Source organism: Pollicipes pollicipes, unplaced genomic scaffold (genome assembly GCF_011947565.3).
Source record: "Pollicipes pollicipes isolate AB1234 unplaced genomic scaffold, Ppol_2.1 Scaffold_7231;HRSCAF=8579_pilon_pilon_pilon, whole genome shotgun sequence".
In the NCBI taxonomy this organism is placed as follows: domain Eukaryota; kingdom Metazoa; phylum Arthropoda; class Thecostraca; order Pollicipedomorpha; family Pollicipedidae; genus Pollicipes; species Pollicipes pollicipes.
This window is the reverse complement of record NW_023597034.1, coordinates 40,824,726-40,842,939: the sequence shown is the minus strand read 5'-3', so window position 1 is coordinate 40,842,939 and position 18,214 is coordinate 40,824,726. Positions and strand designations below refer to the sequence as shown.

The window sequence follows — 18,214 nt, the reverse complement described above, 5'->3', positions numbered from 1 at the left end:
ATCTATATCCCTCCCTCCTATAAATCCGAGTTATGCAAAACGGCGGGTCAGGGCGATGATTCAGACAGACAGCGAGCATAAGTACTTAAATGTACGTACGGCGCATGTGCCTCAGCAGATATGAATATATATATATATATATATATATATATATATATACATCACTGTACATATATACATCACTCTCTCTCTTCCTCTGTCTCTCTCTCTCCCTCTCTCTCTCTCTCTCTCTCCTCTCTCTCTCCCTCTCTCCTCTCTCTCTCCCTCTCTCTCTCTCTCTCTCTCTCTCTCTCTACCTCTCTCTCTCTCTCTCTCTCTCTCTCTCTCTCTCTCTCTCTCTCTCTCTCTCTCTCTCTCTCTCTCTCTCTCTACCTCTCTCTCTCTCTCTCTCTACCTCTCTCTCTCTGTGGGATATTGCTATCAACCACACACTTCCTGAGCGTAGCATTACATGAATCCACACTTTTGCACTCCGATCTGCGGGTGCCAAAGGCCTTCCGTTATATCACTCCGGTCATAACTCGGCCAGATATTCCGGAGGCTAGAAAATGGTAACAAGAAACAGAAAATTGCACGGTAATCATCTGCACCTAAACATACATCTGAATCACTTGGCGCCGTCAATCCCGAAATTATATAAAATGCATGTAAGCATTGGGTGTGGCAGTGTTCTTGAGGCGTAGCTTCTTTTGGAAGTGTATTCGCATTACCCTGCCATGAGATCGTCGTTAATGAACCTGGACACGCATTGAAGCTGATTTTCCGTAACAAATCCGATCGGCTTAAGCCACAATGGCCTTTTGTCCTGGTCGATTCTGGACCACTGCTTGGGGTTAAGTCTGTCCATGCCTAAGCCGCGTGCTCATTGATTAGCAAAATGCACTGATATATATATATATATATATATATATATGTATATATATATACATTTATGTATATATAAAAACATATATAAACATATATATATATATATGCATATATATATATATATATAATTACGCGAAGCAGATCGTTTTTTACATATGTTTTGTTGAAGATCACAGCGGTCTTAGCATTGATGACCTTTTCGGATGTTTTCTGGATAAATCTGATGACGGCTTTCACTTCTTCTCGCTGGTCCTTGAAGATGGTACCAGAGTTCATTATACAAAGAGGGTGTAGATTGTCATATTGGACGGCCTGGTATTAATTACATTTCTAAACGTTTTATCCTTCATTGGACATTTTCTGGAATGGCGGTTTTAGACAAAGCCGATGTCGCAGTACGTTTGTAAACTTGAAATGATCCCGTGTCTGTTTTTTCATGGATTTTATACATACTGGTGTCAGTTCATGTAATACCGGTTATGCGCAAACATACTACACACATAACGCAGCACAAACTTGAGGATCTACGCGTTACAGGTGCTCATCATTGACAGGCAACGACTTTCATCCGCGACACTCAAAGCACTGAAAGTTCCAGTGCTCTCCGCCCTTACCAGCATAAAACCCACTGATAAGCGCACTGGCCCACTCCAACAAAGTGCCTCTCATTGTTCCAGGGGCCCCGACCAGTGTAAGTCATGGGCCCAGCCTTGTCCCTGTTCGGGACTGTTCGGTTCTGGTGGTGCCTGATGGACGCAGAGGCCTTCATCGACTCCAGAGGCCCGCTATCGGCGCAAATCGCCCTCTGACAGGCATTGAGGGCCCGGGCCGCAGGGCCGGGATCCCTAATACGATCTCCGCCGAGCCCTTCGGGCCCTTCGGAGTCACGAATCGGGTTTGTGATCGCCTGTCCCCAAAGCCCCAAATGCTTAAATATCAGTGCACCCCTGGCGGTCAGGAAGTCCCGACTGAGCGGCCAGAGAGGGTCCACGAGTTTTCCAAATGGGTCTTCCTAGGCTGCTAAATGCTGCTACGGTATTGTCTGAAATTCTATTCGCCAATATGCTTTTTGCTCGCCTCATTGGATATGGCCATTTTTGGACTTCACGGTTCCGAAAAGAGCTCCTCCCAGGGGGTTCCTGGATCACTCACCCCTCTCCCCCTCCTCTTCAACAGCCAGACTCCAATAGAGTCTTCAGCCAGACTTGAGGCCCCATGCATTTCCCGATCGGGGCTAAATGACCTTTCCGTCCCCTTCCTGATTATAGCTATAGCTTCTATTAAGACACATGACACATCGGTGCCCTCTCTGACACCGAAGGCCCTCTGACCAGGGCGGTTGACCCTGGATCGGCGTAGTACCACTCATCGACTCAAAAAGGTCTCAAGCGTAGCGGCTTAATAAATAACACAGCGACCCCGGTTCGACGCATTTGGGCTCTAGAGGAGACGGGCGAAGGAACCATGTCTGGTGCTGGCCCCCTGACGAACATGAGGCCCTTCCATTAAGACGCCCGTCACTGAGGAGGAGAGGGGGGGGGGGGGGCTCCGGCCCAGCACGAGCGAGATGCCGGGATGTCCGGTCTGCCGGGATGTGTACCGCGGCGAGCCGAGTGAAACCGAGTCAGGGCCTCAGCTCTGATACAAATATGGCGGCGTGCCTGACTGAGCTCGCAGTGTTTCGGCCGCGAACGGGCCGGCCCACCGACAGGCCTCGCGCGCGCATGGCGGGGCTCCGTTCTCGGGCGAGGGATGGCGCGCGTGAGCGCGTTCTTCCTTTGCCGACCGGGCTGCCTCTTCCGCCGGCCCGCCGTGGGCGAGGCTGCCGGCCGGACCGTCAAGGTGGACAGCCTCTGGGCCGGCCTGTGTGTCCGAGCTCCGTGTCAAACCGATTGCACATTCTTATTGCCACATAGATGCAGTGGTTGAGCGAAAGCATTGCCCGCGACTTTGGCGGGCGGCCGCCTATTTGTCGGACGAGCTGTAATACCGATTGGGTTTTTACGTCTCACCGGCTGCCAGGGCTATTTCGGGGCGGAACGCCTCTGTTACGTATTTTATCAGACATGGGTACGTGAGAATGCGGTAGTGGTGTGACCAGGACCCCACCCCAGGATATAACAATCCAGAGATGAGCACTCTTACCACTAACCACTACGCCACTATCGCCCCTCTGCGGCGCGTCTTACACCCGTCTCGATAAACTCCAGACTGGTGTTGCTGGGCCCCCAAATTCTATTCTCATGAGGTTTTAAAGCGCAAGGGGAAGAAAGCGTGTGAAGATTGATGCGGGAGATGTCGAATGCAAGCTTACGATTCTCCCAATTCATTCAGCTTATCCATCGTAAGCCAGCTCGGTGACATATGCTCGGCTCCGCTGTTGAGATGGTGAATCAACAGCGCCTTTAAGCGTGCCACGTGCGTAGTGTTTTGCATGACGGTTTGCAGGCAGTTGAATAAATTCGCACTTAGCGTTCGCTTTTTATTTCCTGTTTACTTGCAGCCAGGAGTGTAGTTCCCTTTTCAGCTGCAGGTCATTCTTCCCCCGCCATAACTTGGACTGCAGCCTGTAGATTTGAGAAAAAAGTGAGCCAAACACAGAGAGAAACCTGGTTGCTGGCATATTATGAGGGTACTGTTCGCTTTTTTCGCTCAGCCAGCCAACTTATTTTGCGAAATCACGCTCCCGTTTTAAACGTACCTAATTGAAGAACCGAACAGTTTGTAGGCAGGGCCATTGCAAGCGTCTAACCAGGCGAGTGGTATCCGGATTCGGCTGATGAGACGCCCCCCCCCCCCCCCCCACCCTACTTGAGAGTAAAAAGATGTAAAATTCGGAATAATTCCCATTTGCAGGAGCGTGCGAAAGAATTTGCGATTGGGGGAGGAAGAGAACAGACAAATGAAATATCAAACAATATTGGTTAGCGTGCCAGGAGCTGGAGATGTACATGCACGCCTACTTAGAGCAGTCATGAAATCAGTCAGCTTTACGCATCAGCCATCAATTCCTTTAAAAAGAGTTGTGAAACATGACCAACGCATACAGTACATAACGGAGCCAAAAACCGCGGAGAGCTTTATCCATAGCCCGCAATTCTAAACAGCAGGCACCCCGACAAGTGCCTTCCATGATTACCCTGCAACTGCCGTTGAGTAACCAGCTATTTCCGATACCACGAGCCAGGGATCAAAAGTTTTGAACTCCTTAATGCGCCTGCTGCCAATGGCGTGCCGGCGCGCTTAAGTATGCATGCATAAACAAAACGTTTTCTATGTCCTTGCTCAGTGGTTTAACCGGGCAGCATTGTACCGCATGACGCCTCTCGTCGGCTGAAACGAGCGAAATCGGTTGCGGTAGCCTTCTATCGGCCAATATCCGAGCCATTAGGTGTAGGGTTGCGAGGAAATGGACAGTATCCCAACACATGGATCACGCGCACGCTGGACTTTATGAACACTGGACGCTTGGAACTCTGGACACTGCGGTTCTGGACGCTGCGAGTCCGGACTTTCTGATTCTCCTCTGTCCACGGATATTGGACTGTTTTTGGATGTTATAAACGCTGGATGCTGCGATTCTGGACGTTTTGACCATATTAAATGGCCGTTATGAGCTCTGGACGTTTCGCCACGCATCGCCCTCTAACCTACCTGGAGTCGCCGTCATGATGAGAGTGGATATGGCCGCCACTCGCGTCAAGGCTTGACATTCCACATCACATCGGAGGAAATACCCAGGCGGACAGACAGTTCGTGAGCCCCCATCCCATCCTCAAAGCCTTAGAACTGAGGGATCCCCCAGGCACTTGAAATGTGCCAAAATGAACTTATCGTGGAAATTTCTTGAGACAAGAATCTAAAAAGATTTATTGCTCCTGGATCGGACAAGACGCCCCTGCTGGTGTTTAAACCCGTGTGTAAGTCACCTAACTTCGTGCCTGATATGCTGTGCGCCTGACACATTAGCTCCAGTACTTCAAACAGCAATACGAAAGGAGAAATGCATGCCTCGTGCGCCGGCGGACTACGCGGCCCTTCCGCTGCAGCGTGGCCTTCAGAAGCAGTCATTAACTGAGTGAGGCCATTTCTGGATGGTACGTGAACTGATTACCGCTGCGCTCGTTGGCGACGCTCGTAGTAAACATCAGATGCTGCTGACGGCGGCTAGCGGTGACTTTTCCCACGACCGAACGTGTAACCTGCATAATGTATCAGATGTACCGATCCCCAAAACAACGGCCCTTCAGCACGAGGGTGGTAATGGTGTGACCGGCGCGGCTGGGCCAGCCGGCCATGCCGCCCGCCACTTTCGGTTGATAGCCGACGACGAACAGCACGCTGTCCTTTCTTGTCCGGTTGGTCATTTGCATAACGGACGAGTACGGTGGAGCCCTGGCTGCAACATCGCTACAGCCGCGGCCGACGGTCTGCGATTACCACTGCATCTCTCCGCACATCCATGCTGAAACGCCAGAGCAAACTCACAAGATCATGTCGTATTCCAACCGGCTCCACGGCCTCGGCACACGCGTGGACACCGCGGTAGGTGAAGAGCGGCGTCTAGCTGCCACAGATGCCCGGCGGCGGCCGCCAGTGGGGCTGGCCGCCCCTGAGGGACGCCTGAGGTACGCGCCGCCGGAGGCCGCCTCACTGCACCGGCACCGCGCGATGGCCGGGGAGCCACAACAGCCGGCGCGGCCGGCAACAGAGACGGCCTCCGCCCGCCGCACACACGCGGCGGCGCGGTCCTGTCCACTAGTCGGGACAAAAGGCACTGGATCACAGAGGTAATATACAAATGGCGGGTACGCGGGTCGCACACGCTGAGCTCACGCAACACTTGTTAGGCACCGCATTGGCACACACTCGCATGGTTAAGGAGCGGCATTAAATGCATGGTAAGGCAAGTTCGAACAGGACAATATTCCCATGTAAAAATACAAACGCACATACACCATCATCAAATAAAAAAGCGGTCAACACATCAAACCTGCATAGGACAACCCCGCGACGCGTCGTGCTCTGGTTTTCAGATAGCTGAGTATATAGTTGCCATTACAATTCCCACACGTTGAGTCCGTGCACTATGTAAATGCTGAAATCGCATAATTCGTGCGCCAAACAAAGCCTGGCCACCACTGACGTTTGAGGAACGCCTGCCAACATCACCAAGTCATTACTAGTTTGGAGCGGCGTGACTGGCGACGAGCAGAGATCAACGGTCTCGTCTGTTTCTAGCGCCGGAAGACCGAACCGAAACACCGCACGAGGCGGAGGCTCATCTCAGCTGACCGCCGCGAACGCCCGCATGTCGGAGACAGCACTTAAGGAACCAGCGGTTCTCCCGATTTGACGGGTTACTCTTCAGCACCTCCGTTTCTGAAGCTGGCGGTCGGCGCGGCTGGTTGGCGCACCGAACGCCGCGCTGACCCTCCTCCCAGAGCTCGGCTCCCCCAGACCGCGCCTGGACAGCCGTACGTTACATAAGCCGCTCAACGCAGCAACACAGACTAACGCGCCGCAGCGAGAACCTCGGCGAGAACCTCGAGAACCCAGTGAGAACCGGCGGCCGCGGCTGACCGCTGGCCGCCGGTCAACGACACCAGTACGCAAAGACCAGTGACAAAGAGCGCGCAGGACGGGGCGGGCACAGGCGGACGACAGCAGGCGGGTGTCTCATTACACGGCTGAAGGGCGCCCGGTGGCGGCTGGGCGTCATCGTTCACAGCTGCTCAAGCCGGTAGCCGCTGGCGGGCAGCCCCGGACCGCGCCGACAGCCCCTCCCACGCTGGCGGGCGCCGGCCGACGGGTTCGACGCACGTCCGCGTCCAGGCCGACGCGTCAGCTCGGGAGCGCGCGACGCCAGTGCCGCGGCGCCCTCGACAGCCGAAGGGCCGACCCCGACGACGCTCGAGGCGAAGGCCGGCCGGCCGGCTCCCACGGCCGCGGCCGCAGTCGACAGGCGGCGGCCGCGCCGGCGGCCTCGGCCGGGCACCCGTCACACCGGGTCCGAGACGATGGTGACTGCCAGCCTCTGGTCGTCCCAGACGAAGGTGTGCGGCAGTACCACCTGCAACGGACGCCGCCCGGCCGTCACGCCACCCGCTCCTGCTCCCGCCCAGAGAGCCCACGGCGCGCGGCCGCTCGCCGCTGCTTGGTGGTCTCCACAAACTAGACATCTGTTTCGGTATGATTAGCTGACGTCAGTTTTTTTTCTCTGCAGCATGCCTCGGTTGGCGTGTATTCAGCGGACATGCAGCCCACTCCAGGGTGCCGCCCGCACACGCCGCGCACGGGTGGGAGCAGGTAACACCCGGCGGATATTTCACCCTGCTAGGAGACATGTCCGCACTGGTCAGCAACCGATACGAACACAGAAGGGCCCCATCGGCAGCGGGCAGTGTTGACACGTGAGGGGAGATGTCGGTGCTGGGTACGTTCCGCTCCGCAGCGGCCTAATTACTGGCGGTACAGAGGCATGTGATGAGTGCGCGCACGCGACAACGCGCGCACCGGACACCTCCAGATGCTTTCTTCAGACAGTTATAGGCACTTGGGGTGCCTAACGTTAACTTAATAACATACGCAAGGAAAATTCGATGCCTTACTACAACCAGCACGGACAAGAAAAAACGACGCACAGGTAAAAACTGTCATGCAGCTGGTATTGTATACAAATGTCCATGCCGAGATACAGCTGCGTTGGAATACGTTAACAAGCGCACCAGCAGGCATCGATAGGAGCCTCACATCAGTACGAGTTCCCACACATACTAGCCCCAATGTAAGTGGCTAATGATTACACGTAGTGCAGCACCCTACCGCATTTGAACATTCAGCCCCAATCATCGGACGCCCGCAATCCTTTGCATACTGGCCACACTTGGCGGCCAGCCCAGGAAGCGCCGGCGACGCGCCACGGGCCACTAACATGAATGAGAGGCGATGAGGCGTAACTACTATCGACTAAGAAAAAATTGCGCTGAGGCCATTCTTCAAAATGCCTGGCAAAAGGGTCCATGTAAAACACGGAAATCTGACCAACCCAAATTTTCGCAGATAGTGTCTGCGCCGCACTCAGTATCACGTAAACACATCACTGCTAGAGGCAACAGCAATTATGGGGAGAACCTCTAACGCGGGTGACAGTGCCGTGGCGGTGCTTAGCACGATCAAGGTCCCTAAACTCTATTTCGCTTACTAGCATCATTATTTGCGCTCACAGGATCCCCATTACTATTTCGTTCACTAAGTCCACAAGAGTTGCTTAGAAACATCCTTTGATCGGGCAAGCTGGATACCAGTGCAATGGGGTAGGCGGTTACGTACTTCCGTTGAGAACCCTGGGGATCGAGAGCACGTGCTTCATCCTGTCCAGAGGAAAACGCATGCTTCAGTCGGTTGGCCCTGGGTCCCGATCTTCATTGACAAATGCGAGTCCATTCCCTCTAGGAGCGAGCCCATTTGACGTTCCTGACTGCCCTATGACGTCACGGCCCAAGCCCATTCCTAAGTTTGCCAAGAGGCGAAGTAAGTGCGTTTGTTTACAAGCCGTCACTGTTTACATAGCAACACCTAGCAACAGCCGACGCACTCTAGATGGTCTTGTACGCCGAGCAAATGGGCAGGTTTCGATGACAGGTGGGTACTGTCTCGAACAATGATGTTTTTAATCATGAAACTTGCCAATATCTGTTCAATCGAATAAGATTTAATTGTACCACCCTACGCGCTTTATGCGTCATGCGGCCTGTACCCCCCCTACGCGCTTTATGTCTCCATGGGCTTCAGTAAGATGATTCAATCTGTTGACCACATCTGAAATAAAACGCGTGTTTCGTCGGCACGCATCGGTGACGTCACAATTACTACCTCGTTTGGCGGTGCTTGGCCGTGGGTCAAAGAAGACCTGAGCCCCAGGATTAGCTGAGTTCTTCGGCCAGGTGACCCCGGGAAGGAAACAGGTCCTGAAGCTGTCCTGAACCTGAACCCTGATCCCCAACGCCACGCTGGCCATTTCATTACTGGGGCTGGATAAATCTGGCGCACAACACCACAAGGCATCACGTCACATTAGACATAACACCGAACAGGCCATCGCGAAAGACAGCACAAACCACCACGGCGCTGCGTAATTTGGCCGACTCACAGCATACCTAGCCGCGGACGTATTCCCCGAGAATCGAATGGCTAATGGCGATCGTTCGAAGCGCACCGAAACGAGCAAATGTGATGGGCGCCAGCAAAGGCGACTCATAACACGACAAAACGTGCAGCAGTAACTGATATTAAATGTATAGCTTATGATACATCATGCAAATTATTGCCTCGCCTGACTAGCCAGCAAGCCAGACACACTGCATAATGACGCGGAAGGCACCGTGCCGGTCATGTCAGCGTGACTGGTGCAATGAAGCTCAGTGTCAATCGGTCTACTTCGGCAGGCTCCCCACGGTGGCAGCACGACGTATGCTACTCGGCACGCGCTGTGCCGAAGAGCGCCACCGCTAAACGTTCCGCGCATCGCCGTCGCAGTTACACCACAAATCCCGGCACGCTTCACCTCACTTGCGACAACAGGGCACGTCCCGATCGATCCGTTCGAGGCCGCCACACACTGCGGAGACGCTGAGCGGGGGGGGGGGGGGGGGGGGGGGGAGACGGCGCCACGAGGCACCATTCGGACCCGTCCGTCACTCGGACCCAACACGGATGGGCAGATCATGTGTGGATTACGTTGGACGCGCTGCTAGTAACTCGCTCTATGGACGGATCTACCAACACCACACGCCGTGCTGCGAAACTTTCAAATGCAATTCTTGCTATGACGAACTCTACTAAGTGCTTTACTTCAACCAGAACATGATCTTGTCTTTTCCTTGGCAGAGGAAGGATAATTACCAGCAATGTTTTATGCTTGGAAAATTACTTTTCGAAAACAACATCGAATAATCCGCGAAGAAGACATCAATCAACTTACATTACACGGGGGAATAAATCGCTCCCAATGGACCAATGAGGCAATTCACGCTACGAGCGCAATACCTTCGCTGATTGTCCGCCCTGTTGTCGCAGGACACATGCCCGAGAATAAGTGAAACCAAAATGACTTCAGCAGCAGAGATCATGACCCTGTGTTATGATCGCTGCTGGTAGCCACGAAAATCGTTGCAGGTTCGACGGTCGATCCGAGCCAAACCAAACGATTGTCGATCCGAGTGGCAACCACACTGGCATAAACGACGGCTACCCAAACTGAGCCTCATCTAAATCATGACTCAGAGGTTGGTCCAAAAACGTTTTTAAACATGGCTCGACAGGGAAAACATGGCTTTATCGCATTTCAAATCCCACAAATTTTCAGCAACCAACATGCTATTTTGTTGTAGACTTTTTCTTACTTTAACTTTGTCGAAGCGCACAGACCTGAGTGCTATGGCCTATATGCTCAAATGTTTGAGAGTAACAGTACGGTGTATTTGATAGGATGAGGATGGGGATAATGGTGATGATGATGATGATTGGGACTTTGGGGCGCGCTGATTATTGACCTTCCACAACGCCCATTTAAGACCAGAGCTTTGCAGAATCGTAACGGGACCCCGAGAATTTCCAAGGCATTTAGTAGTCCCCATTCCCAAGGCATCCCCAACAATTAGTAGGAGACACCGCAACCCACCATGCGTTAAGGCAAACATGTTTTTTTCGGATAGGGCAGATCCCTCTTACACGCCATTCCAAATGATGCCTTTTGTTGTTAGTACTACCTCTTTCGTCCAGTAACGACCAATTCAAGACTATGCGACAAGGAGAGTACCAACTTGAGGACAATACTGCATTCATTGAAGAAGACCCTTCTTAAGTGCCTTTCCGCGCAGCGGGACCCTTCCCTGGGGTGTGTGAAGTCGTTCGGACGGAGCTCCACCGGGCCCCGACGGGGCTCCCATGGGGCTCCCACAGGGCTCCGCCGGGCTCCCACCGAGGCGTCCGCGAAGCCAGCTCACGGCTAGCGGCGCCGAAGCCGCGGCTTACCCCGGCTAGACGGGGCGGTGCGAGGGGTCTGGACGAAGTGGGGAATTGAGGAAAGCACGGAGGCTGCCAAATGATATCGCCATCTTGGATTAGAGTCAGGTTGGAGACTGATGAGAATATTGGCATACTACAGAAGGGCTGTTAAGCGCATAGCATCGCATACTTCTGCAGAATTCGCGGCATTTTAAGCGGCCCCACTTTGCACGCTCACCTGGTCTGGGACGGACAACACGTTCAGGTCGCACAGCATCCGGTCAACCAGCGTCGGCGGCAGGCGCACTTGGAGCCATCTGCCGCGCGCCACGTAAGGCTGAGCTTCCGTACACACCGAGCCCTGGACGGAGGGCGCCACCAGCGTGACAGCGCAGTCGCCCGCCATGGACTTGAACGTGAAGTGTCGGCCGTGCTTCAGGCGGCCCCTGCGCAAGGGTTTGCCTCCGTCAATATCCAGACACGTGACACTGTGACGCCGGCACATTCAACATCGCGCAGCCAACTCCTCCGCTAAACGGCATTCACAAACGACATTCTAAACGACATTCAACTCCCAGGAGGTGTGAGCCACTCGACACAGTGGAGGGTTTGACTTCGCTTAAGTTGGTCGCGAGTTGGGGAGTCCCGAGGCGGAGCGGGATGCGACGCGCGCCTCACCGTAGCGCCAGCGGCAGCATCAGACCCGACTCGAGGTTGAAGGTGAGGTGCAGGCTGTCCAGCTTGTCCAGTCGGTCGGAGGCGGGCACGTCGGGGCCCTCCTGCGCCTCGCTACTGGAGCTGCTCTCGTTGGAGGAGCGCCGGTACCTGCCGGCGGACGCCACGCTCAGGGGACGCTTCAGTGGCCGCGTCAAGCGGACGGCGCGTACGGGTGGGCGTCCCGTATAAAGCACCGGTCCCATTAGGTGCAATATCTAGCTTATCTGGATAAGCAGCTGGTACCGCCTAACGGCGTTCCTATAATGTGACCTCGACTCCACGTGCCCAAAGGAGAAATAAAGACGACCAAGATATGAGTCAGAGTAAAAACGACTTCGAGACGTGGTAGGCTCGGACGACGAAATATTCCCGCCATCACATTATTCCCGCTTCTATCTAAACCACGCGCCTTGGAGAGCTTAACCAACAAGCAGCAGATTCCATATCAACACAACAAAACCAGGTCATCACTCACATGGCCTCGAGCGGCTGGGCAGCACGGCCGCCGCCGCTGTTGACCTGCATCAGGCCGCGCTGTAGCGTGTCGCGGATCTGCTGACGCTGGGCGGCGCTGACCTGGTGCGGCGCGGCGGCGGCCGCCGCCGCCGGGTCGCGGCGCGCCCAGGTCACCCACGCCGACACGCCCGACAAGTTGCTGCCCTGGACGTCGATGCCGCAGTCTACCTCCTCCTGCACGGCCGGGTCCAGCTCGAAGATGGACTCGCCGCGCCGCATGTCCGTCACCAGCAGCGGGCCGCCGGCGCTGCAAGGCCGGCGGGGGCACGGGGTCCGTCAGGCGTGTCACGGGGTCAGGCGTGTCACAGGGTCAGATAGGTCACGGGGTCGGATGTGTCACGGGGTCAGACGGGTCATGGGGTCAGACGTGTCACGGGGTCAGACGGGTCATGGGGTCAGGCGAGATAGAGCACCAGGCGTGACACAGGGTCAGGTGTGTCAAGGGGTCAGGCGTGTCACGGGGTCAGACGGGTCATCGGGTCATCGGGTCAGACGGGTCATCGGGTCAGGCGTGATGTGCTGAACCGTGCCCGGTGACACACTTCCGTTTGATAAACATGGATCAAAGACTGACATTTTGAATTGCAAGGATAGATTGCTACCGCGCTGGTAGAAAGACTGTAATATCGACTACGCGAACATATTTCCACCATTAGTTTAAAAACCGTAAACCAATGTCATTAACCCCCTGGCAGCAACCTTGCACCCTGCACCTCAGTTTTTCGTCTGAATACACCAGCACAAGCTTATTCCGGGTTAAGGGCTGGCAACGCACCTAACCCGTTTCTGACCATCGGCTCCAGCATCCCCACTGTCCACCCTCAACGGCTGTCTCTCTGCCTCTGACTGCAACTCCGGCATCCCCGCTGTCCACCCTCGACAGCTGTCCATCTGTCCCTGACCACAACCCCGGCATCCCCGCCGTCCACCCTTGACAGTTGTCCATCTGTCCCTGACCACAACCCCGGCATCCCCGCCGTCCACCCTCGAGAGCTGTCCTTCTGTCCCTGACCAAAGTTATCCCCTCCGCCCACTCTCGACAGCTGTCCGTGTGTCCCTGACCAAAGCCCCGGGCGGTCTCTCACCCGCGGCAGCGTTTCATGATGTCCACGAGCCCGGCGCCGTTCCAGTGCTGGACGGCCTCCAACTCTTCGGTCGTGATGCCAACGATCTGCACGAACGAGACGGGCCCGAACGGCGTGTCGACCTGGCCCAGCTCGGGGTCGGCCGCCAGCAAGATGTGCTGCAGCCGCGACTCCCCGCCGTCCAGCGCCACGTGGTACGACACGTGGTCGCCGCTCACCAGCAGGTTGCCTGCGGCGCAGCGGGCTCGGGTCAGCTGCAGCGCGCCCGGGCCGCCCAGCTGCAGGGTCCTGCCGCCCACTGGAGACCATGGCAGGGCGTGACAAGCCCGGCCGGGTCTGGAGGAGGAATCTGGCCGACGGGCTGCTCCATTGGGGCGCGTTCGTGACCACCTCCCCCGCCCTGGTGCGTTTCATCTTCAGATTGCCCAATTGGAGAACCCTTCAGGTTTCCCAACTGAAAACCATTACCACCTACCACATTGTACTGGGTTCCAGATTACACGGCTAAGAAACCTTGCAGAACATCAGGCTATTTACACTCTCCATCCACGCAACTCCAGGTTCAGACGCTTTTCAAGAGGATGTGTTTGGCATCACTCCCACAAGACCAACCTGAAGGACACATCTTACCCGCTAGTTATTTAGACTGGATGACGCATCTGACCTCGGGGTTATTGACAGGTCGTCTCTGACCGATAGGTCACCCGACCTGAAAGTGCGTCTTACCCACTGGCTACACGACAGGAACGCGTATCTAACCCGCCGGTCACCTGCCGGGGGACGCATCTGCCCCTGGGGCTAGCCGAGGGGAAGACGTCTCTGACCCAGGACTAGATACTGACCCCACATTAACCGCCTGGGGAGCGCGCATGCGCGGCGCTTTACCTGACTGCAGGACGTATTTGGCGAGCGCCTGCATCATGGCGGCGGGCCAGGTGGGCGGCGTCTGGTCGCCAGGCTCGCGGCGCAGGCGGAACGTCAGCTCCAGCCCCAGGCCGCTGGGCGTGTCCGGCCCGCTCAGCTCGTGCACGCGGCCGTCGCCGTGCAGGTCCGACAGGCCGAAGCTGGCGGCGCCAACGGCACGTGACACGGGCGCGGCGGCCGGCGCGGCACGGCGGCGGTTCGGTGTAAACAAGCGAAGGAGCGCACGTATGGGGCGGCACACGGGAGTGTGCGACCAAAGGAAGGGGTGGGGCGCGGCGGACATGTGGCGGTAATGTGATATGGGACGTATGCGATAAGCTACACAGGACATAGGTGACACACTTGGCGCATGGGACACGTGAGGGAGTGTCAATGGAGACAATGAAATGACTGTGGTATGGCTGACTATGGTGACGGGTGGCACGGGAGTACCTGCCACGGACAGCACGTGGGAGGACGCGTGGTACTGAAGACACGAAACAGGGGTTGTACGAGAGCAGGTGGAACGGGTAGTACAGAAGGCATGCGACGCGCGGAACATCTCAGGGGAAAACTTCGGCTACAGGAAAGTCACCGACGTTAGACCAGCAGCAGACGTCGGTCAAGAATTACGCACGAAGCAGAAGCTGACGAGTGCACCAGCGTGACAAACACTGCCTTATCAACCGGTCCTGACACCGGCGCGACGCCCAAGCGCGCCCGTCGTCCTGAGAGGACGTGACGCGAGCGCCCGCAGCGCACTGGAGTGGCGTCACCGACGGCGCGGTCGGCTCACCTGACGTAGTGCCAGTGGGGCGGCACGTTGTCGTCCGGACCGCCGTCGCTGCGGTACATGCTGATGTAGTCCAGTGGGTCAGGTCCGCCCAGCCTGCCAGCGCGTCACAGCCAGGTCAGCGGACCTGATCAGGTCCGGACACGGTCAGGGCGTCATTATGTCACGGTCACAGAGGGAACTTTTAGACTCACAGTAGTCAAACATCAATACGTCAGACTTGCACAAGTTGGGAAGAAAGGTATAACATTTCAAAACCATCAACACTTCTAAAATAGCATGTCATGGTCACTTGCAGTTTCCCCAACCACTGCAAAACAAATGAAATCACAAGTCGATAAGACCCACAAAGGACAAAACATGCCAAAATAATTTTTACAAAGCTAACCCATAACATGCTTACAAGGAAAAAAGCATCTTTTCACTTAAACAACATGCATAAATGTTTTGGGCTTTAGGGCCTTGGTATCACAGCTCCAACTCAACAGCTAACTTTCACTCTAATGATTTTGACTGGAAGACTGTCAAAGTGCCCTGTTCTCTCATGGAATCATTTGATGCAAAGTCCCATTCCAGGCTCCTTTCTAGGAAGATGACCTTTCTTTACTAGTAGATCTACACCACATGCGCTTTCTACAGCTTGACTCAGCACATCCCTACTTGAAACTGAGCCTGATCTGCAGCCTGAACTCACCAGTACTTGACCACAGCTGTGACTTGCAGAGGATTGAGCTGGTCAGCATACAGCCTGCTGCATGCTTTGTAGAGGGCACACAGGCCAGGGGGTATACAGGCATCCATCCTGCTGCCTCAGCTGCTCCTCACCCTGCACTGTCACCTAACAAAGGAATGCCAAAATGTCAACTGACAATAACTTTGCAGCATTCCAGACTTACAGTATGGCAGAACAATGTCAGCATACTTGTCATACATGCATGTCACATGTTGCCTCTCACCTGCAAACACATTTCAATAAATTTCAGAGTACCTTAGCATGCACTGAAAAGCAACATAATGACTGGCCTTACCAGAACCCACTGAAAGTGACAAGGTTATATGTGCATTGCTATTGCATCTCTTCTATGTATGTAGTATCACATGATCCAGAGCCTCTCAAATTGTTCACTATTACAGATATGACAGCAACAATGATATTCCTTGTGTGCAGATTAAGTTGAATAGTCAGGTCTCACCCATGACATATCACTAATGCTGGAAATTACCTATCCCAATAAAGGTGCTCACAATTAACCTTTTGCCACAGAACTTTTTTTCTGGGCAAGGATGTCTGTGTAGTCAAATATACTTTGACTCTTCCAATGCTTGCCATTTTAACCACCACCACCTACAATTGATGCCAATAGGTTTCAGACACAAAACAAGGTGACACACTTTAGTGTCAAAAAGCTGGCATACATTCAGAATCAAGTTTTTTCTCTTTTAAAACATATATTTACAAGTGTATCCACAACCACTAAACAATACACACACACACAATGATCACACATGATTTGGGCAGGACGGCAATCTATAACAGCAGGCACCAGTCCCTGTGTGTGCAGTGTCATGTACACATAGGTGACAACAGGCTGCAGCCCATCTCTGCGGCTAATGTGTTCATAGAAATCAAAACTGGTGAACAGAAAAGTAGCAACTGACTTCATCAAATCAAAACAGCTTAATAGAAAGACATCATCTGGCCTGATCGCAGATCGTGCCAAATTTTGATGTTATGCCTGGTATGGTGCACTTAGGCCTCATGCATATGAAAATTCTGCATAACTAGATTTAGTTTGTAAGCCATACAATAATGGCACCATTGGATACAAAAAAAGTTATTCAATACCTCAAGAAACTTCAATGGGTTGCATGCATAAGATGACAGTAAATTACATTCCACCACACCATCATCCATCCAGCTCTGGTACCTCCCTAGCACATGTCACCCGCTCTGGAGGCTTCAATAAATGGGTCCTACCCTCAGACTCTCTTTTAGACTGGAGCACATTTCAGTTATATACTACTTTCCACAAGCATGCCAATAACATCTTATGCTTTTGCATATTCCCGAACACACCAGAGACCTTCCCATCCCCCACACACCGTCCGGTTCCTAGATGTAAATAAATGCTAACAATGAATGCGCCGCATCTTCATGTGCCTGGCGCGCCGACTCACCCCAGCTGTTGATGACGTCATTGTTAATTTACGCTTCCTTCACATCGGTTGTTGTGTCGTGTCTGGGATATAACACACACACACGTGCAGCAATTTGCATCAGAAATGTACCCTTGAAGTTGCAATTTGCCGCGTTTTCAGGGAGAGAGAGAGAGAGAGAGAGAGAGAGAGAGAAGATGAGAGAGAGAGAGAGGAAGAGAGAGAGAGAGAGGAGAGAGAGAGAGGAGAGAGAGAGAGAGAGAGAGAGAGAGATTTACAAAGACGCTTGGATGAAGCAAACTAATTGCCTTGTCGTGCTCCTCCGAACCATGGTCAAAATTGAAATATGTCATGAAAGTTGACTGAGTTTTCAAGGAAAAACCTGTTCGCCGAAATCCGATGCAGTGCTAAGTCTATAGTGCTACGAATTCTAGGATGACTTTTAAAGGTGGGTTTGAAGGACGGAAATTGAACGCTTAACTGGAATCTGGACTTTATCTTATAATTGCAGCACTTGGATTACCCACAATGATGCAAATATTCCTTTCTAAAATCGCCTTATTCCTTTCTAAAATCCACGTTCATGGGTTCCTCAATACCTCTACAGAGCTTAGAACAAAAAATTGGCAAAGCCTCTGAGTTCTGTTGGTTAAGAAAGAGCAGAAAAAATCCAGCCTGGCAAAGCCTCTGAGTTCTTCTGTTCTAGAAAGAGGTCACCAACTGATTGCAAAGTGAATGGCGACGAAGGTTTATTCAATGCATTCATTTAACGTCCGCTTCTTATAGCTCATTGAAGCATCATTCATAAAAGCAAGGAAAGGAAAAGAATCGTGCCTTCTCGAAATCAAGCAGATCATATACGGAGATTTGTTTTGGTGGAGTTGAACTTTCATCATCAGAGGTCCTTTGTCAACACTATGCCTCACCCATCCCCAAGGCTCTGACTGCGCCCTTGATTGGCGGCCCTTGTTAAGGGTTACAGGACAGCGCCCGATAGCACTGGGCTCACATACGTGTATGGCCAGGTCCCCGTCGAGAGATGCCGAAGACAGGGTCCCTCCCCCGCGAGGTGATCCGTCGGTCACGTGCCCGCGACCACTCCCACCCACAAGGCTACAGGACAGGGCCCCTGCAAGGAGACCTGTTGGTCACGTGACCCGTGGCCACT

General features: G+C 53.7%; 1 protein-coding gene across 1 annotated transcript; it reads right to left on the bottom strand.

Annotated features, from left to right (window-relative positions):
- Positions 1 to 6,868: 6,868 nt before the first annotated feature.
- LOC119110120 (suppressor of fused homolog) lies at positions 6,869 to 15,723 on the bottom strand. The gene is made up of 9 exons (XM_037233859.1): positions 15,584 to 15,723; positions 14,893 to 14,985; positions 14,079 to 14,257; positions 13,194 to 13,422; positions 12,223 to 12,355; positions 12,068 to 12,186; positions 11,554 to 11,700; positions 11,114 to 11,321; positions 6,869 to 6,940 (listed from the first exon to the last, which is right to left on the bottom strand). Exons 1-9 carry the CDS (start codon positions 15,688 to 15,690, stop codon positions 6,869 to 6,871), a joined length of 1,287 nt encoding a protein of 428 aa, XP_037089754.1. The 5' UTR covers positions 15,691 to 15,723.
- Positions 15,724 to 18,214: the final 2,491 nt, after the last annotated feature.